The sequence below is a fragment of the Tenebrio molitor genome, chromosome Y (genome assembly GCF_963966145.1).
Source record: "Tenebrio molitor chromosome Y, icTenMoli1.1, whole genome shotgun sequence".
NCBI classification, from domain to species: domain Eukaryota; kingdom Metazoa; phylum Arthropoda; class Insecta; order Coleoptera; family Tenebrionidae; genus Tenebrio; species Tenebrio molitor.
This window is the reverse complement of record NC_091056.1, coordinates 2726599-2748706: the sequence shown is the minus strand read 5'-3', so window position 1 is coordinate 2748706 and position 22108 is coordinate 2726599. Positions and strand designations below refer to the sequence as shown.

Genomic DNA, 22108 nt, shown 5'->3' with positions numbered 1-22108 from the left:
AACGGGCTATATGTTGTGCAAATTTCAACCAAATAGCTCCAGTTGGAGTAAAGTTATCAAGGAAGGAGGTATTTTGTAAAATCTTCAGTGGCGTACGGTAGTGGAAGTCTTAAAAATTAAAGTGGGTGATAAAATATGCACTAATGCTACAAATTTTCATGCAAATGGCACCAACAATGCTTGGAGTAAATAAAAATTTGGGCAAGAATTCGCTAAAGCATTGTGTAATAGGAAGATTACTAACATAATCTGAAAAACAGCCACTGTTTTGTGGGATATAGACAAACAGGAAGTGCCAATTAATTTAAAATTAATTAGAAAAGTTGAAGGTATATAGTCTCGCACATTTGTACCTTTTTTATTCTCTTTTTTTCATTAACAGAGAAAATTGACGAGCTCTACCTCACTCCTAAAAATAGTAAATAATAATTATAATATATATTCTTGATCTTCGTCCTCATCATATGGGCTATGTGCAGGTAGGCGGCATCAGCGGTCTAAGCGACACCAGCGTCCGGCTATATCGTATAAACTGGAACAAAAAGATAAATGGATCCAGGCGATAAAACGAGTGAAGTAAGTGCCTTTTTCTTATAGATTGACACACAAGACATATAGCTACATGATGCCACTTTCATAATAATTTTTTTTTAAATATGTATTACCTAAAAATATTGCACTTGCAGCAGGGATGGATCTCCTTGGGAACCAAAACATTGGTCACGTATATGCAACAGACATTTGCAGACATTGGTAACCAAAAATCGGATCATCCACTCAGCCCGAGCTTCGTTCCTACAATTTTTCCGACAAATATATCAAAGCAAAGCACATCAGCTGACTGTAAGGTAGTCAGGTGAGACGTAATAGAGAAATGTACATAAGTGAACGTAAGGGGATGTACTCAGATCTGTTTTCTTTTAAAAAGTTCAGGTTCAAACGAGCACAATGCCGAGGAGCAGTCAAAAGGAGCGGAGGAGTAAACACGAACAAGCAGGAAACACCTAAGATAGTAGACCAGGAATTAATAGTTGGAGAATACTCTTCGGATGTGGACGTTGCAGTATCTTTGGATTTGGAAAGTCCAAAACCAACGTTTCAAGATCAAGCATCGGAATGTAATTTTAGTGAAGAAAACAATGATAACTACAAGTTCGTGTGTAATCGAATGAGAGATGGAAGCGTTTGCGAAGCGGAAACGCAGACTTATATTCCGGTGTCACAGAATAGAATTGTTTTTAGTGCCATTAACTCTACAAAATATGTGGACTGCGGCGAACACATCTCTTTTGCTGATGTCTCGGTAGGGCCAGCTTGCGAAAACAACACTGTTAATAACTCTCCCACTCAGTGTACAATTGGTTTTTATGGCTTCAGTTCTATCAAACATGACCAAGATATGTTAGACCTCGCGGGAGTTGATGTGAACACGTTTATTTTTTACTTAATTTCTTCACTACCGAAGAGGACAGTCGATCAAAAAATATCAAAAAAGAATAAATTGCTAATTTTCTTGTTTAAATTCAAGTTAGGCCTGTCATTTTCAGCTATAGGTGTTCTTTTCAACGTTCATCGCACCACAGTCTCCAGAATATTTTACGCTTTGCTTGGAGAAATGGTGCAGACATGCAAAAACTTCATTCAATGACCACCAAGAGAAACAATCCAATCACTTATGCCCCAAGAAGTTCGTGACTTCAACGAAAATATAAGAGTAATAATTCATTGTACTGAAACACCAGTTGAACAACCACCTGACATTTCGCAAAGAGTTAATTTGTATTCGCATTATAAAAAAGGATTTCGAGTCAAATTCTTGGTCGCCTGCACTCCAGATGGGCAGATTCCTTTCCTTTCCGAAGAAAGGAGCCGGGGGATGTTGTGTTGGCTGATAAGGGATTTCCGCAAATAAAAAGTTTGTTAGATGATTCGGGCAAAGGAGTCCTCGTAGTAATGCCCCCTTTTTTACGCGGCGAATGTTTTACTGCGAACGACGTACAAGAAACCCAAACAATTGCAAGCGTCAGAATCCACATTGAAAGGATTATTATGCAAAGAATCAAAAAGTTTGGGATAATGTCTAAATTTTCAATCAAGATTCTCCCACACGTAAATGTCATTACTCATTATCTTCATGTGCTGCGCATTTGTCAATTTACAACCTTCGATAATAAAATGTAAGGATGGCGATGAAGAAGAAAAGTAATTGCTTTGAACTAATTAAGGTCACTTGTGTTTTGCACATAAACGTCGCTACAATAAAATAAGTTTATGTACTAAATTATTCGGTGTCACGTCAATTGGACGCCGAAAACTGGACGCGCGAAAACTGGTCGCCGCAACCTGGACGGGCGACAATTGGACGGTGGACGCATGCGACAATATTTGAAGTAATTAACTTCATAAATTCCTTATTAAAGGTATCAATAATACTATGTATGTTACAGCTTTTAGGAAACAATTCTCTTTTTCTTTAGAATTTTATTATACTTGTTAGGGATGTAATATTTACCTATCTAACCCTTCCGTCCAGAGTAGGTATCATTCTTATCAGTGGGATGGTTCCTTTCTTAAGAAACAATTAGGGAAATAAGAAAACAGTTGCTGGCAAGATTATTTAAGCCGGTGCTGAAATAAGACTACAAAATTACAGGTTTTCGGCGTTCGGTACTTTGTAAATATTTCGGTTTATGCCCATTAAAAGGTTCTTGTGTAATAAAGCATATTATTCATTTCAGGAATATAATGATAAATATATAAACATGTAAATTCTATTTTATTTCATTTCTTTTGTTGACGAGTGTGCACATATTTAATATATAATAGCACAATAAATTAGTTTCACAGTCTAGGACTGGTTTACAAATCTATGAGGGGCATGATGACCAACTCAATAGACAGGCTTAACGTGACTTCCGAATCACAAGATAGAATATAGCCTTTATTTTCGCCCTGCGTCGGAATCGAATTCTCGACACTCGCATCCCTTAGGCTATATTCTACCTTATAATTGTTCTCACGAGTCCAATTTTCGTCGCGTCCAATTGTCGCATGCGTCCAATTGTCGCGCGTCCAGGTTGCGGCGACCAGTTTTCGCGCGACTAGTTTACCGCGTCCAGTTGACGTAGATCCAAATTATTCCTTTATCTTAACTGTAATAACCCAATGTCACCAGTCTTCTGCGCAAATTCAAATATTTAAAAAATCGAACAAAGCCCGCGAAATTGAACAACATGGGCAAGTCGTGATCGTCATAGGAATGGTAAAAGCCCTACGTTGTGTGTTTTATACAAAATGGGGAAACAGTAACTCGAGATGCAAATGGCGGACCTGCAGGGTGGACAAAATTCGAAATAAAAACATACATCGGTGGAAGGACGCCTGTATTTAATTTGTACACACACGAATAAATACATTCTCGTTTTCATTTACAGCAGTGTTTGATGTGAAACCACACAAAGAAATACCTAAGAACACAATTTGTGAACCCTAGCCACGAGATCGAACAAAAACAAGATTATTTCTGGAACAGTTGGGAAAAGAATTGATAAAAACCCACATCTCTTCAAGAACACATATGTCACGCACGGAAGAATCTAGGCGGATTGTCAAAAGAGTGCAAGAAGAGGAAAACCAACCAGGACCATCGAGGATTCAAGAGGCCAGAACCCAAAACCGAGCTCGATGCAAATTTTGTCCATCAAATAATGACAATAAAACTAATATTATATGTAAGATTTGTAAAAAAAACATCTTTGCAAAACGCATGCTATTCACCTATGTCCAAATTGTGACTCAACCAAATAAATATTTTTTTTATACTTGGGACGAATTTTATTTTATTTTTTCATTTATTTAAAACAAATTAAATAAAACATTTTAATCTGTAATGTGTTATAAATAAATTAACACTTGAAACATTTACTTTATGTTAAATTAGGAAGAGAGAGTATATCGGGTCATATTGACCCGAACATTACAATTATATAGAAAATTGGAACGGAACAGCAGGATTCAAAAAGAAATTGAGGAGTCATTGTTGAGTGACGGAATATGATTGGTTGAAACAGCTATGAATGAAATAGTCAATTGAAAACATTCAATTCAGTTATTTCCATTCCGAGAACATATCTAACAAAAAAAAAACAACAGAATATACTTACAAAATTGTGTCAATTTGTATGAAATTCACTTAATTTTATCGATATTCAACAGCAGGCGAAATTTGAACAAATACATTCTTCGATTAGCACTGCCAAACAGCGCTAGCGCTACCTATCGGATTTCATTCAAACCACTCTCAGCGTTTCTGTGCTCAGCAATAATAAGAAACCGTAAAATTTTCAGAGATTTTCATCGATTTCATCCAAACCACTCCTTAAATGACCCCGGCACTAATAAGAACAAACTCTGAAATTTTCAACGAAATCGGCAAGTAGTTTTTGAGTCTAAAGCAAACACATGTACGAACAGTCGCTTTTATATATAGATATTGATAGATTTCGGTGGTGAAACGGTCGGAGGTGAAACGTCACATAACCGGAACTGAGAGCTGCAATTCCAAGGATATTCCTGAGTCGGTTAGACAAACTAACTAAACACACCAACGATCTGGTGATCTACTCGCTCCTACAGTCAACCTACTCGGTTAAACTGATGGGGTGACTGACCAAAATGGCGGGCGAAATTCACGACTCGGCTGCATGGTCGGCCCGGGTAAAATCGGACCCCCTAACGAAAGGCCTGGAGCAAGCCACTGAAGATCGGGCAAGTCGAGCGTGGACTCTCGAAAAACCTCGGGGTTGGTCTGGTAAGGACTTTGTACATGCAGTTCAATTCAGGACTGTGAACTTACTTACCTACCAAGGCCATTCCCTCGACCCCCAAAGATCAGAGGCGTTGTCGCGGTGGTTGTGTCGTCGATGAATTCATATCCTGTGTGCTTCAAACATGCCCCATCACGCACTGGGAACGAATAAGACGGCATAATGAGATCGTTGACAAAATCTCTTGCCATTGCAAGATCCGAGGGTGGAGTGTTGAAGACGAACCCCATGTACGCCACAGAACTGGGGAACTATTTAAGGCTCTCTATCAGTACCGAAAATGTATACGAGAAAACACCCATTTTTTACCGATAAATAACATCTTTAATCTTCAATTCTAAAGGGAGATCGATATTTATACAGGATGACAAAGTTGTTTTCTATGTCAGGACAGGTTAATTATTTTTAAATTTTGATACGAACGCCTTAAAAAACACAATAATTGAAAAACTGTTCATACATTTTTCTCCAAACTTATTTCTTTGCCAATCTTCAGACTTACACCAAAATGACGAGCATCTTGCGAACTAGGTAGGTGTGTGTTTACTTTTTTAGTAAATGGAATGTAATTCTCTCTATTTAAAAATAATGAATCGAAGCAACGTAACTTTTGCATCGAAAAATTCCTTTTCGAGGGGTGATTTATAAGCCCTCATAATTTATATTGTCCCCCTGGAGAGCGGTCGGACTCGCCGCCTCGCTACTGCTTTAAATAGACACAGACCTAGGTACCAATTCTGTTTGCCGATTTTGTCTACAAATACTTCGACTGCGTCTTTAAAATTTAATTTCATACTGTCCGGTAGATGTTCGATTACATTATCAATAGAGCATTAAGCATTAAAAATTGGTAAAATAGGCAGGGAAAAAGGCATTAAAAATTCGAAGATAAACATTGACAATTAAATGTTGCTATAAGTATTATTGTTTCAGTGATTCACTGTACATTATAGAAAAAAAAAACCATTTACAACAATCAAATACATTTTCTCAAAATTCACTGATTTTTGACAGATCTTACAAAAAAACAACACGAAAGCATCACTTGAAAAAATAAGACTTCTAAAGTTCCGCACAAATTTATTTAATTTGTCGGTAACTTTCGACATTATGACAGAAACGATTCTTACTGTAAAAAATTTGAAAGTGAACGAATATCACAGAAAGAAAGTAATTTCCAGGTAAAACGAGATAAAAGCAGAAAGGGGCATTTAAGTTACATTGTGGATTATAGGAAAACTCGAGTCAGGTAATGTAGATACCGTAATGGGATGGGATTTTCTATGAACTGTAGGTAAAGTTAGTTCGTTGCTGCTATGTATTCCATGAAAAACAAAATTTATGTCAAAATTGGCAGTTATAGGTATAAGCCAAATGGGCTTTTTTTAGGAAATGATCAATTTGAGTCCGGTAGGTGAGTTACAACAGGGAAGCAATACTTACCACTGTTTTATTTTTATAAATCAAATCTGACAGTGAAAAGTTAAAAAGTCAAAAAATATTCGGTCATTGTTGTAACCGGTGTTTGTAAATTTCTCCGATGGTTAAACTAGGTACTGATAAGACATGGAAAATTTCTCCGATGGTCAAATTAGCCCCTAATTAGGCATGGTAAATTTCTCCGCCGGATTATGGAAGCATCACGTCCGACCGATCGACTACCCCACATAATCGTAGAATATTATCGATTCATGATGAATGTGGATGAGGGGCGGCTGTGATTTATTTTTATCATCTTGGATAAACTGACACAATTTTGTTATTTTTTCTTGTCAGAAATATAACATGTTTGTTCCGACATTGAAATGTGAACAATGTTGTCTAATTTAATTTGATTAGAATTTTGTGTTTGTTTGTTAGAGTATACAGTGAGCGGGAAAAGTATGGAATAAATTCATTAAAAATCAAACAAAAATTAAAAAAAAAAAATCTTTGGACAGGTCAATTTTAGTTTATAAAAATACATGTTTTAGTATCAAAGAAAATTCCAAGCAGTCATTTGTTTTCGAGTTATCACGTCATCGATAGTTTTTTTAAATGGAAATCCCCTATTTTTTTTCTTGATTCTGATAGCCCTTTTAATTGTATAAATGACAGTATAAAAATTTTGTTATGTTACATAAGAAAATTTTTGAGAAAAAAAATATTGAAGTTGGAAAAAATAAATTTTATAACGAACAAAAATAAGTCAAAAAATCAAGTAGGTTAATCAAACAGTCAAATGTTATTGTCAATTTCATTCGTTGTGTTATTTGTTTTATAAAACGTTTTCGAAAATGACTCATTTAACAGAAACACAACGCATAGAAATTTTAATTTTGATTGGGTGCGGGGATAAAACTAGATAAAACTAAAACAGGGGGAATTTCTTCATAAACTTGCTTATTGTCAACAAGCTGGAGGATGGCAAATCGAACATTTAATTCCATAATTTTAAATACTTACTAACACAGTTTTTGACTTGTTTTTGTTCGTTATAAAATTTATTTTTTCCAACTTTATTTTTTTTTCTCAAAAATTTCCTGATGTAAGGTAACAAAATTTTTATACTAACGTTTAGACAATTAAAAGGGCTATCAGAATCAAGAAAAAGAATAGGGGAATTCCATTTAAAAAAACTATCGATGACGTCATAACTCGAAAACAAATGACTGTTTCGAATTTTATTTTGCATTAAAATATGTATTTTTATAAACTAAAATTGACCTGTCCAAAGATTTTTTTGAAAACAAATTTGTTTAATTTTTAATGAATTTATTCCACACTTTTGCCGCTCACTGTATATTAAGGTACAGTCGCCAGCAATAAATTTTGTTCGTCAATGTCATTTCAAAATTTGGTTAGATTGTCACAAATTTAAAAAAAATCCCCGTCTGATTATACTCACGTCAATAAAGTGTCAAAAAAATTGAGAAAAAAAAATGCAATTATTAATGTATCACAATAGAGCATTTTCTATTGCGTCAAAGAATGACATTGACGACTAAGATTTATTGCTCGCAACTGTACTTACCATTTGGTTAAAACAAATTATAAGAAATCAATTTGTGATATACATACCTACTCGTGTGTCAAAATAATAAGCGCCTACTGAAGAGTTAATCCTCTCAGGTACCGAACAGACCACCGGAGCAATTTGCCACTTTCCAGAAAGGCTAGGGTTAATCCTTCAGAGCAATTTACATGTTTGAGGGTTGAAATCGGAGGAATTTACGTCTGCCCGTTGTAACATAACATATTTAGCCGTGACAACCAAAAACAAGATAGTGGAACGTATTGATATGAAAATACAGGGTGTGTCTGAAATAAGTACATTAATTTTAACTGGTAATAGAACTCATCAAAAGGAACAACTTTTCTCTCTGCCATTTTGGCGAAAAACGTTGCGTAGTGGCTTAAAAGAATTGGAAAGATTTTCCTAAAACCGTTCATATCTCCAAAACTAAGCTACCTAAAAACGTGAAACAACCAGATTCTTACGAAGTGGATTTTTTGCTATACGGGTAGATTTCTTTGAATTTCGATTTCTGCGTTAAAACACGTTTTCTGGATGAAAATGGACGTTTTTTTCATATTAGCGCTGATCTCAATTAGCCATTGCAGTATTTAGTGGCGTAGGGCTATTTTAGTGAAAAATCTCTCCAATTTTTTTTTTGGAATTAAACATCGTTTTTCGGCAAAATGGTAGATAGAAAAGTTGTTCCTTTTGACGAGTTCTATTACCAGTTAAAATTAATGTACTTATTTCTGTTACGCGTTGTACCTATGTAACCTGTGTTTCAACCTGTTTATTGGCGGAGTGTTTATTGGTGGAGTTCCAGTATCGACATACGATTTCGGATTCATGGATAGCTTGATTACAAATTAATTTGATCGCTCTTTATAAGATCACAAAATTCCAAATATATAATTCTTCTGGGAAGTTTTCCTGATCTGCCGTGTCCAAATTACCTGCCCCCTGGCTGTTTCGGCTAGCTAAAGGATCATTATTGGACGACACCGTTATTCATCCCCGTTTCAGGTACAATCTTGAATATAAATATGCTGTGTTTGTTTATACATATTTCTATTTATTTTGACTGCGTCCTAGTGACTAGAAGTTGAGTTATTATCCGAGTGCGTTTTAAAAATGGGTGTCCATGGCAAGAATAAGATTTCTACAAACGGTTACCGGAAAAGTGTAAAACGTATAATGAAGGCAATACGTAATAAGAGGTAAATATAATGAATATAATTTCTTTCTCAATTTTACTCTGTCTTACTTTTCGCAACTGTACGACACTTGCCAATCTGCAGCTATGTTATTTATTACAATTATGTTATTGTTACATGTTATTCTTATGATTTTTTAGATCAAACAGTACTTTTCAATTGTTTCATTGCCAACAGACTCAGTCATTGTTGATCACGCTGTACAAACACAAAAGCGAATAAGAATTAGTTAATTACTTTAATTTAAGCAGTAAAAAAACGTAACAGTGCTTTTGAAATCAACAATGCCGAAACGGACAACAAAACTAAAAAATTATAATCAAGGTTCGCGCAGGGCAAGCAACAATATCATATGCGTACACACCGTACTGTCACTATTTACAAAACATAATTACAGAGCCAAAAATAATGTATATTTATTTAATTATGAAAATAAACTGATTTATAATTTCAAAATTTTTATTTTCTTACTTATAAATTTAAATCATATTCTGGGGAATCCGACGGAAATTTCGTAAAGCGGCTCGGAATTTAGAAACAGGGCAGAGTAGCTGGTAGTCTCCTTTGGGCGAAGTGCTCCTCTTCACACTAGGAGGTAACAAATACTAATCCCCTCATTATTAGCACTGCATGGTAGTGCCTGTCGTAAAACGGTCAGCAGGTGTTGTATGGTTGGTTGTATAGTTACGAAATAGATATTTTCGTTGGGTGATGGGCACCCTTAAGCCTGACCTGGCCGTCCATCAGCCAGGCCACTTATTGCCGATGTGCAAGTCTCTTGGGACAGCACGGAATTGGCACGGAAGTTTCGTATGAGCGCAAACGAAGGAAGTACGACACCCCGCGCTTCCAGGAAGCGGCGACCACCAGGTGGCCCGGAAAATCCTGAATTTCTTACAAACTGTCGTTGAAGATGATTTGGATAACATTCACCTACAAACCAAGCTGCAGATGTGGTGGATGCAAGATGGAGCCCCATCACATACTCATAGGTAAAGACCGGATTCTAGGATAAATGTCTTTTCGTTTAGACTAAAGGCCGATGAACGAGAGTCATCTAATAGATCTTTACGTAAAATACGGCATTTTGACAAATATTTTTTAGGTCCTAAAGGCCTAAATTTACCGTTTATATCATAAAACCCTATTAAGTGTCCTATTTTTTAGGTCTTTTAGGATTTAATGTCCTAAAACTTCTTTTGAGAAAAAAAAACAAATAATTACGACAATCGTAGAACCAAAGCGTATAACGAATTTTTAATGCCATGTTATTAGTTGTTTTGCGTGGTCATGCTGTTTAGTTTTTATGTTGGTAGCGTTGTCATGGCGCGTATTGAATTGGTGCTCAAAACCGGTTAACCTCAAATTTTCACGTGGGCATAAACATAAACAAGAAGAGCAGAGTTAACTGAAAACGCCGAAAGAAAATAGTATATTTCAAACCAAGGTAAGAAAGTGGTTTCTTGCAGACCGCAGGCAAAGATTATAAACCGAGTCGTAGACGAGGTTTGTAAGTGCCTAAGGTCTGCAAGGACACTTTCTTAACAAGGTTTGAATACAATTTTTTTCCCTACCGGCACAACTTTGTTGAAAAAAGTCAAAAAAGATGGTTATATTCGTGATTAAAACGAAAATTTTGAGAATTGAATAGTAGGCTGTGTTATTTGTTTAATTAACTTGTCATCGCATTTGAAGATTTGAGGTTTGTTCGAAAATTTGATATAAACAGGGTAAAGTAATCTACCTACCTAGCTTATCTGTTTATTTTCCAGATTATATGATTGACCTACCAACTTACTTCATTGAATTGGCTTTCATTTATCAATAACTTATTTCACTTTTGACACTTTTGACATTTGCATTTTGGTACAGTTTTACCATAAACATTTCATGATTAACTTTCTTACCTTAGCGAGAAAGTTGAATTTTCTCACCTCAAATGAGGTATCCACAGCCTACATTTCTAACCGGTAGGGAGAAAAAGTAATTTCGTGAGTAAATTAAAGCTAAGGCAATTTTGCCGGAGTACCTACACTATTACCGATAATACTATCGAGTAATAGTGCAGTGCTAATCAACATAATTACCGGCGTCTCGCCTCCGCATTTTGACTTGTTTGTGTTTTATGTTCTGTTTCAATGTTAAGGAATTTCCTCACGATATGACATGAGTATAATAATATACCTTTTTGAATTTCAACCACCAATGTGTTCTCTAAGTCCAAAATTTTTAAATTTTTAAAAAGAGATTGCGGTACTATTCCTTTTGCTGAAATTATAAATGGCAAAATCGAAATTTTTGCTAAACACCAAAGATTTCTCATAGCAACGGAGAGTTCTAAATATTTATTAATTTTTGTATTATATGTCTGTGTTATATTGTGTGAATTTGGAACAGCTATATCTAAAAGATATGCTTGCTTTTGTTGTTTATTTAAAATAATAATGTCTGGTCTGTTATGCTGAATATGAATGTCAGTTAAAACTGTACGATCAAAATATATATATATTTTTTTTGCTACTACTTTACTTTATTTTACCCTACGGGCTTTAAAGGATTCATATACTTTACACAGTTCTAAATAAACTTACAATTCCAAAATCAATCTTTTTTTCTTTTTTAAATTAACCTACATTTTCTTTTATTCCCCACCCCTCTCCTTCTCTATCCTTTCCCTCCTCTTCCATACCTCTTTCATCCATCCTATCTCTCTTCCGTCTTCGTTCAGTATTTCTCCCCGTTCCTTTTCCTCCCTTTCTCTCATTTCACCGCATCCTCTCCACATGTGCTCGATCGTCTCTCTCTCCTCACGGCACATCCTGCACATTCTTTCCTCCTCCTCCACCCAGTACTTGTTTTCTCTCTCTTCGTTCCCACATCTAAATCTCGCCATCATTTTCCTTTCTTTCGTGCTCTCTCTCCCCAGATATACCGGAACATCCTCTGTCACGCACCTTTCATACTCCCTGTTGTACCTCGCTTCTCTGATTCTCTCCCTTCTCTCTTGCTTGTCCGTATCTCTGTCCCTCTCGCTCAGCTCCGCACACATCCATCTTCCTTCCGCTCTCATTCTTTCCACTTCCTCGCTGGCATACCCGCTCCTCCTACAGTACTTCTCTCTCTCCTTCTCATCCGCGTTCTTTTTCTTTTCTCTATAGCACTCAGTCAGTATCCTGCATTCTTCCCTTCCGCCCATTCTGTCCTCGAACTTTGCCGCTCTCTTTCCCGCTTTTACTCTCAGCTTGCTCCTCTTGCACTCTTCCCTCACTATGTACCCTGGTGTTTCTCTGTCCACTCCTAGCACCCATCTCAAATATTTCTCTTGCACTCTCTCCACCTCCTCCTGTTCCTTCCATCCCCATATCTCTGCTCCGTACATCAGCACGCTCTCCACCATGCTCTCGAACATCATCATTCTCCTCCCGAACTCGCCTCCCCACATTCTCTCTCCTATTCCCCACACACATCCAAGGTAGTTCGCCTTCCTCACTACCTCTCTCACTTGCGCCCTGACTGTGGCTCTCTCGTTGAAGGTGTAGCCCAGGTACTTAAACTCGCTCACTCTTTCTATCTTGCTTTCTTCCCACTTCCACTCGCTCTCCTCATTCTTCCTCTTTCTCTTGCTGAACACCATCATTTTCGTCTTCTCTACATTCACTTCCAGCTTTTTCTTTCTCACATACTTTTCCAGGTTCCTCATCATTTTTTTCATCTCTCTCTCACTCTTTGCCACAATCACCATGTCGTCCGCAAACGCCAGGCTCCATACTTTCTCCCTACTCACTACAACCCCCGCCCCGCCTGCGCTTTCCTCAACATTTCGTCCACGTCCGCTGCGTATATCGTGAACAGCAGGGGACTGAGCGGGCAGCCCTGTCTCACTCCCTTTGTTGTCTCAAACCATTCGCCCTCTTTCTCTCCCACCTTCACCTTGTTCCTCGTTCTCGCATATATCTCCTCGACCTTCCGCACCAGCCATTCACTTATTCCTCTTTCTCTCATACATTCAAACATTTTCACTCTGTCAACCTTGTCGAACGCCGCCTTGAAGTCTATCAAAATATAATTTGTAATTATCATTTTCCAAACAACTTTCTGGTTTATAAATATAATGTGGTTGTGTATCCTTTAATAATTTGAATTTAACTGCTAAATTCAATATTAAATATTAAATTTTATTGTATATTCAGTTCAGCTGTAAAAAAGTATACATTTCCAGGAACATGAAAAGACAGACTTAGACTTACAGAATTCAAATAATAGAAATGATTCATTTAACCAGGACCTTTGCAATGCTTTTGTTGCTGCAAATATACCATGGAACAAATTAAATTGTGTCCCACTGAAACATTTTTTAACAAAATATTTGTGGGAGACAGCAAAGGCGTCGGGTTTTTCCCATCTGTCTAGCACCTGGGACCAACCAGCCACTCTGGCCGAGTGCGCATAATAGGGTTTTTCCTGGGTACCTGCACCCTGTACATAAATACCTTGTACATAGCTAGTTTTAAGAATTGTTGTTGTAACTATCGTAGAGAGCTGACCAATACATTTTATAATCTCATCCAACACGTTTTATTTATTCAGTCGAGTAAATTAATATAGTGCGAAACGCCGCATTATTCATAACATGGTCCTTCGAGCCGGATAAATTCAGCAAAAAACTGAAAAAGTGGTGAAACAATCCCAATCAGCGATTTATCCAACAATCAAGTGAAAAAGTGGTGCAACATTCCCAATCATCGAAATTCAAGAAACAAGTGGATCAAGCAGGGCGAAACAATCCCAACAAATAGTGGTGAAACAATCCCAACAAACAACTGCAAAAATCTCCGGTTGTGCAAGAGAAACAATCAAGATCAACAATCAACAACAACCAACAGCAACAACATTCCAGTCAGTAAGTCCCATTTTCGTTATCCCACTCCAGCAATATCATTCTATTTGCATCAATACAGTTCGTAACATAAATCAAAATGGTGGACGCTTTGATCAAAAAACGTACCGCTGTAAAGTCAGCTCTTACTCGGTTTGAAACTCGCTTAAACAAATTTAATTTGGAAACGGATGATGCTAGCGAGTTAGAACTTCGATATAATAATTGTTTACAATTACTCGATCAATTCGAAGATATTCAATTGCAAATCGAAGATTTGGGCGAAGATAACGATTTAGAAAACGAATCACAACGTGACAATTTTGAGAACCATTACTATAGAGTTTTAGGGAGGGCTAGCGAAATAATTAAAAAACAATCAAAAAATATAGTTGACGCTCGTAACATTCAAAATTCATCCATTCAATCAGAACATCAATCTATGCCTCAAATCAAATTACCTGAAATTAAATTACCCACTTTTGATGGACGGTTTGATGCATGGTCAAATTTTCATGACACATTTAAGTCATTAGTGCATAATAATAACGCACTATCAAACGTCGACAAGCTTCAGTATTTAAAAGCTGCCTTAAGTGGAGAACCAGCACGCGTAATTCAAGCAGTTGCAATCACAGACAAAAATTACGACACAGCGTGGAAAAAATTAATTGATCGTTACGAAGATAAGGAAGGCATTATCCTTAAACACATCAAATCATTATTTGAATTGCCACCAGTTCAAAAAGAGTCTTTTTTGTCTTTGAGACAACTTGCCGACGATACGTCAATTCATTTAGAAGCCATAGAAAATCTAGATGATGAAAATCACAAACTACAAGATAGGCTGTTAATTCATTTAATGTGTAGCAAATTAGATAACGGCACAAAACGCGAGTGGGAGCGTCACATTATTAACAAAAAATGTCCTCCCGTAGACATGTTGGTCCAATTTCTCATTGAAAGGGCAAAATTATTAGAAAAAACAAATGTAAACAAATCTGTAAAAAATCCTAATATTAACTGCATGGTTTCAACAAAAAATTTAGTCTGTCCATCATGCAAAGGATCACATTTTCTGTATCATTGTGAGCAATTTTTAAATTCATCAATTAACAACAGAATTAGTTCCGTCAAAAAATTAAACCTTTGTCTAAATTGTTTAAAGGCCAATCATTACACGAACAACTGTAAATGGTCTGGATGCCGCAAGTGCCACAAAAAGCACAATACATTGCTACATCTTGATCAAAAATCGAACGATGAGCCAGAGGCAAAAATTACCCAATCACCACGAGAGAGTAATAATTCCGATCAGAATTTAAATTCAAACATAGTGTCAAATCATTCATGCACCAACACAATCTCATCTCAGATTTTATTAGCAACAGTGTGTCTTCAAGTAAGAGATAAGAGTGGTCAATTTCGTAATTGTAGAGCACTCCTGGACTCGGGTTCTCAATGTAACCTCATATCGAACGGTTGCTGCAAAAAACTGGGATTAAAGCTAACAAAGATAAATTCAGCTATCATTGGCATTAATCAATGCAAATCTCAAGTTCAATATAAAACAGACATTAATTTAATTTCAAATTACATGCAGTTCGAAACCCAAATATCTTGTCTAGTTATGGGGAAAGTGACCGAAAATCTGCCATCTAGCGGATTTGATCCAGTTCATTTAAACATACCAGAGAACATTCAATTAGCAGACCCATTATTTAATCAGAAGAGTGAAATTGACCTATTGCTGGGCTCTGACATATTTTGGAATCTTTTGTGTATTGGACAAATAAAATTGGGGAAAAACAAGCCCACGTTACAAAAAACAAAATTTGGATGGATCATTTCGGGACCAATCCCTAATTATTCAAACATTCACAACAATACCTTTTTAAGTAACATCAACATACATGAAAAAATTCACAATGAAATTTCAAAGTTTTGGGAAATTGAAGATTGCCAAAATCATAAACCTGCATTATCGGAAGAAGAAACACTTTGTGAAAATCATTTTATTGCGACCACTAAACGACACGAAAGCGGTAAATTAATTGTAAGCATACCGTTTAAGTCAAATGTTTCAGAATTAGGAGAATCTCATAGCAGTTCATTAAAGCGATTCTATGCACTAGAACGGAAATTAGAAAAAAATGCCCCACTCAAGAAACAGTATCACGCATTTATGACAGAATATGAATTATTAGGTCATATGTCAGAAGTAAAAGTAGATAACCGCGACGGCTATTATCTTCCTCATCACCCAGTCTTTAAAGAGGATAGCACTACCACCAAATTGCGGGTAGTCTTTGATGGGTCAGCAAAAACGTCGTCAGGATTATCATTAAATGACGTTCAAATGGTAGGGCCTCCCTTGCAAAATGACTTGTTCAATATTTTATTAAGATTCAGACAGCATCAATTTGTGATAAAAGCAGACATCGAAAAAATGTATAGACAAGTTTTGATAGAGGACAATCAAAAACAATACCAAAAAATATTTTGGCGTTCAGACGTTTCGCAACCGGTCAAAGTTTATAAATTAAACACGGTCACGTATGGTACAAGTAGCGCACCTTTTCTTGCCATACGATCTCTAAACCAAGTAGCTTTAGATCATTTTCAAAACGATCCAGTTATAAGTAATATTATAAACAATGACTTCTATGTTGACGATCTCTTGACAGGTGCAGAAACAATAGACTCAGTCGTACAAATTCGAAATAAGCTCACCGCGGTACTGGCCACCGTGGGTTTCAATTTAAGAAAATGGACGTCAAATAGCGATAAAATACTTACAAATACCTCAGAATCAACTTCTACGCAAATACCGTTTTTATCCGATGGTTTTCAATCAAAAACGTTGGGAATTCAGTGGAATCATTCGCGGGATTTGATTCAATATACAATCAAGGAAAATTCAAACAAAAAATTCACAAAGCGCACAATTTTATCTGAAATTTCACAGATTTTCGATCCTTTAGGTCTTGTCGGTCCTTGTATTACAGTAGCAAAGTTAATTTTACAAGAAATTTGGCAACTTAAGTTAAATTGGGATGAATCAATTCCTGCCGATATTCATACCCAATGGGTTCAATTCAAAAAAAGACTTAATCAACCTAAACAAAATAGTAATACCCAGACATGTTATATGTAACCAACCCAAAATAGTTGAAGTTCACGGATTCTGTGATGCGTCCGAGCGTGCATACGGTGCTTGCATTTATTTAAAATCAATAACCGAATCAGGAGATATTGGAATTCAATTATTGTGTGCAAAATCGCGAGTTGCACCTTTAAAAACAATTTCGATTCCGCGATTAGAGTTATGCGGCGCGGTATTATTGGCACAACTTTCAAAACGGGTGAAAGACTCATTAACGATCAACATTGATCGCGAAATCTATTGGTCCGATTCAACAATCACGTTAGGTTGGATTGCAGGGTCTCCGAATCGTTGGAAACAATTTGTTTCAAATCGAGTTGCGGAAATACAAAGACTAACAAACCACGCGACTTGGAGACATGTACCCACTTCTGATAATCCAGCGGATATCATTTCACGCGGTCTTAATCCTTCGCAGTTACAAAAATCTGAATTATGGTTAAATGGACCTCAATTCTTGCAAACATCAGAACAATATTGGCCAACCTCACTCACAACAATGAACGACCAAAACGTACCTGAACAAAAATCCACAACAATTTCTCTTGCAATACAAACGATCGATAATGAATTCAATCTTATTTTTAAATTTTCTACATATAACAAACTGAAACGCGTCACAGCCTATTTAAGAAGATTTATAAATAATTGTAAAAGCAAAAAGGATCAAAGAATTATCGGCCCGCTTGTACCTGCAGAGTTAGCAAATTCAGAGACCACCATAATAAAAATCATTCAAAATACCGAATTTAAAGGAGAAATTCAGGAACTTGTCCGAAACAAGCAAATCCATAAATCAAGTAATTTATTATCCTTAAACCCATTTCTTGACAAAGACAACATCCTTCGTGTTGGTGGAAGGATTAGACATTCAAACGTAAATTTAGATCAAAAACACCCCATAGTCATACCAGGTAGTCATCATGTTACCAAATTAATAATAGAACAAGAACACAAAAGATTAATGCATGCAGGTACTGGGGCTACTTTAAGCGCTATCCGGTGTAAATATTGGCCTGTAACAGGTAGAAACAGTGTTCGGCAAGTATTAAGACGGTGTATTTCCTGTTATCGCACCAACCCCAAAGCAATGACACCTGTAATGGGAAATTTACCTGCCTGCAGATTACAACCGTGCAGACCGTTTATCAAAAGTGGTGTGGACTATGCAGGCCCATTCATAATTAAAGAAGGAGTTTATAAACGCAAACGACTGTTAAAGGCATATATTGCGCTATTTGTGTGTATGACGACAAAAGCGGTTCACATTGAATTGGTGAGTGACTTGACCACAGATGCATTTCTTGCAACTCTCAAAAGATTCATTGCGCGTCGTGGCATAGTCACTGATTTATTTTCGGACAATGGTACCAACTTTGTGGGAGCCAACAACGAACTACACAATTTAGAGCAATTGTTCAAAAATCAAATAAACGGGGAAAAAATTGTTAACACGTTGGCAAACGATCAAATTACGTGGCATTTCATACCACCTAGAGCCCCACACTTTGGCGGACTCTGGGAAGCTTCCGTCAAATCACTAAAAAATCATTTGAAGCGAGTAATAGGTGACGCTCATCTAACTTTCGAAGCATTTTCGACTGTTGTAGCGTTACGAAACGCCACAATGGCGATTGGCCGGAGTAGGAGGCCACGAGGTCCTACTTATGCTCGCGGGGCTAATAGATCGCAGTTCGAAGACCCGGAACTAGCAGTTAACGCACGGCATTTGGCAACGCGACGCGCCCACCCTGCCTTCAAGTTTTTTGCGTCGCTCATTCCGGAAGCGGAAAGCTTCATTTGTAGAGTCTTGGTGCCAGTTAAGTATCGTCGTTCGCAGGTGGTCCGTTTTGTGAGGACACGTCGGGATCACGCGGTGATGCCGCGCCTGGTGTCGTAAGCGTAGTCGTATCCCGGCGAGTCCTAAGCGCATCGGGACCATCTGCGGATATCATTTTGGAAGCACCAGTTATCGTAATTGACCTGCGAGTTACGGCAATTAACATCAGGATAGACGTGCACGACTTACCGACACATTACCGTCCAAAACCTGAAATCTCCGCTCGGTATAATTTCGAGGTAAACAAACCGACGCCATGACGGTCCACCTGTCATGACACGCGCACGTGTAGTACCACCGGAAATGCACATTTTTGATTGCGCAGTACCACGCAAGCGCAGCCCGCCTTATAGCACAACTGAATAAGGTCGAGAATCGCGCGCGTGACGATTTTCGCGATTTATGGGACTGCGGTACCGAGATTAAAAATGCGGAAGTCGGACACTTCGTCGAGAGCCGTCGAAGCGACGCCAGCGAAGCGCCTTTTAGAGTTCGTGGTCGAGTGACCCCTCGCACTATAGAGGTAATTATCGTTCAATTTTGAATTCATTTCACTAAGACCATGTATTAGGGGTGGTTCGATCCAGTTTAGAGTCAATCCCGTTTGGATGAATTGATCCAGTACCGTATCGCAACTTTAGAGTACCGAAAATTTTTGAGTAAAGGAGTGCCGGAAGGACTTCGATTTAGCGCCAAGAACCCCCTTTTTCGCTGAAAGGTAATTACCGAATCTTCCGATTTTCACAACACTAACGACAATTCGTTAGGGGTCGTTCGCAGGGCGATTCGTAGCCAGATCGTTCGCAGGGCGATTCGTAGCCAGATCGTTCGCAGGGCGATTCGTAGCCAGATCGTTCGCAGAGGCGACCATTTTGGAGAACATCGTTCGCAGAGGCGATCGTTTATTTTGAGCACCGTATCGCCAAGGTCACACCGCAAGTCAAAAGGACGCTATTCGAGGAGACAACAGACCCGTCATAAAGCTAAGTCGCCATAATTTTTTTACCGCGGCATTGCAAAATTTAGGAACGCCTCGAATTTCCCGCTTCTCGCTTTCATAATTTTTGTATGTTCACTAAATTTTTTTGAGACTTTGCAAATGTTTAGAATTTTTTTGTAAGAACCTTTTCATTCAATCTCCAGTGTCAACTTAAAGAAATTTCAGTCAAATTTAACGTTTCGGAACTTCACCGATTTAAACTTTCCTATCAGGATCAATTTTAATTTTTTGTCAAGGTGACACCCCAATCTTGACCTTGGGTTTCATTAAGTTTACATTTAATAATTAGCTCGATCAGAAGGAAGTCTAAGTTCGGGAGGTTCCTCATCAGGAATCAAAACATCTTTTATTTCGTCGAAGAATATCATGTTTAGTTTAAGATTCGGTCACATGTGAAAGAAAAGCTTTTCTGGTTACGACCAAAGTAGATATTAAGGCCACCAAAAAGTACTGGTTCCGCATCTTTCAATTTTCATCTAGTAGTTACAAGCGAACCATTATCGCATTCGTGTGAACCAGTACCGAACCACCAAATACTGTTCTGTGGATAATTTTGCAGTAACCGAATAAACCAAAATTTGTTTAACGATCAGAAAGCGTTTGCTTTTACTTACCTTCGACGAGTAAGATCTGAGCACTTGTCCCGGCAGCTGGACAAGCAACAACCAGCTCAAGACAATAGCTGCCTGGCGCCCATTTTTTAAAAATCCGAACCCACGCCCTCTGCCCCGAAAAACCCCCTGGGAGCCCGGAGCTGTCACTGGCCAACTTTTGGTCACACAAATTTTGGCGCCCAACGTGGGGCTCGATTTTTTGGAGCAACCACAAATTTTCGTTTATCGTTCATCTTCATTGAGGCTCAGTCACTTTTTTTAATCGGAGCAAAGGGAGTTGGTAAAGGTTTATTGAAAGTTGAATTTTTTGATTGTGTGTTAATGAGAAGCGGAAATTTAGCGGCGAATTCATTGTTTGAGTAGCGGTCTTATCTTGTACCCTCGACGACAAAAACCTTTTCTCGGAATCGACTATCGTGTTGCGCGCTGTTTTTTGGTAGTGTTTTGACCGGCGTTTTTATTGCGTTACCGACCCGTGGAATCGCGGTGAGTCTTCGTCAAAATGGACGAACAATTCAAGGTCAAGCATTTACTAGCTGACGAGCTGACGTATGAATTGCGTATACGCGGCATCACGACTAGCCGAAACCAGGACGATAAGAGGAAACTGTTAGCGAGAGCTCTGTCCAAAGAACTAGGTCGACCGGACGAATACTTTCTGTCACTTCATGACGCAGAGTATGATCACGACACCGAGGTCCAGGCCATTGAGGACACCCTTGAGAGCATACGCACGATTTTGACAGAATTTGAAGGAACGGCGGAAGACATGATCTTCAAACGGTTGAAGACCCGTCTAACGCACCTTTCATTTCGCATTCGGCGAATGAGACGCGAGCGAGATGCGGAGTATAGAAATGAGGCGTACGCGACATGTTTGTTGCTCGAAGCTGATCTTCACGACAAGGCAGCAGAAGCGAGCCCGGTTACGGTGGAAGCGCCACCAGTCGTCGCGACTACTCCCATTTACGTGCACCCTCACGCGAGATCTCCGGAACCGAAACTAGTGCCAATTCACACCTGGGGCGTATCTTTCAACGGGGAGGAAAATGGAATGACGGTGAACCAGTTCTTGGAACGGGTAGAGGAACTGTCGGTAGCGCGAAACGCAACCAACAGGGACCTTTTTAACGCGGCCATTGATCTCTTTAGCGGCAAAGCGCTGATTTGGTATCGTTCTGTTCGGAGCAGATTGAGCGATTGGGACGAAGTGGTTCAGTTGTTGAAACAGGAATTTCTTCCACCGGATTTCGATGAATTGTTGTGGGACGAAATCAAGGGCAGGCTTCAGGGCAAAAGCGAGTCGATAACCATTTACGTTGCGGTTATGGAGACGCTTTTTGCTAGACTTAGTCGACCACCGGCGGAGATAACCAAGGTAAAGACGATTCGGAGGAATTTGCTTCCATGTTACCTTAACCAGCTTAGCATCACCGAAGTTGTCACCGTACCGGAGTTGATTAAGTTGTGCAAAAAAGTGGAGGAGTTATCGGCTTTGCGGCAGAAACATCGCGCTGCACCCAAGTCATCTTGCGTGTTGGAGCCAGAGTTGGCATATGTTCGGGCGAGCGAAC

At 38.2% G+C, this 22108-nt stretch overlaps 2 protein-coding genes across 2 annotated transcripts in view; one reads left to right on the top strand and one right to left on the bottom strand.

Annotated features, from left to right (window-relative positions):
* LOC138140542 (uncharacterized) overlaps window positions 1–20516 on the top strand; it is a 305855-nt gene extending 285339 nt beyond the window's left edge. Inside the window, exon 5 of the transcript XR_011162587.1 lies at window positions 19492–20516. The gene's annotated coding sequence lies outside the window, so the exon portion shown is untranslated. The remainder of the gene's footprint in view (window positions 1–19491) is intronic.
* LOC138140585 (uncharacterized) lies at window positions 11680–12780 on the bottom strand. Its single transcript, XM_069061648.1, has one exon. It carries the CDS (start codon window positions 12778–12780, stop codon window positions 11680–11682), a length of 1101 nt encoding a protein of 366 aa, XP_068917749.1.
* Window positions 20517–22108: the final 1592 nt, after the last annotated feature.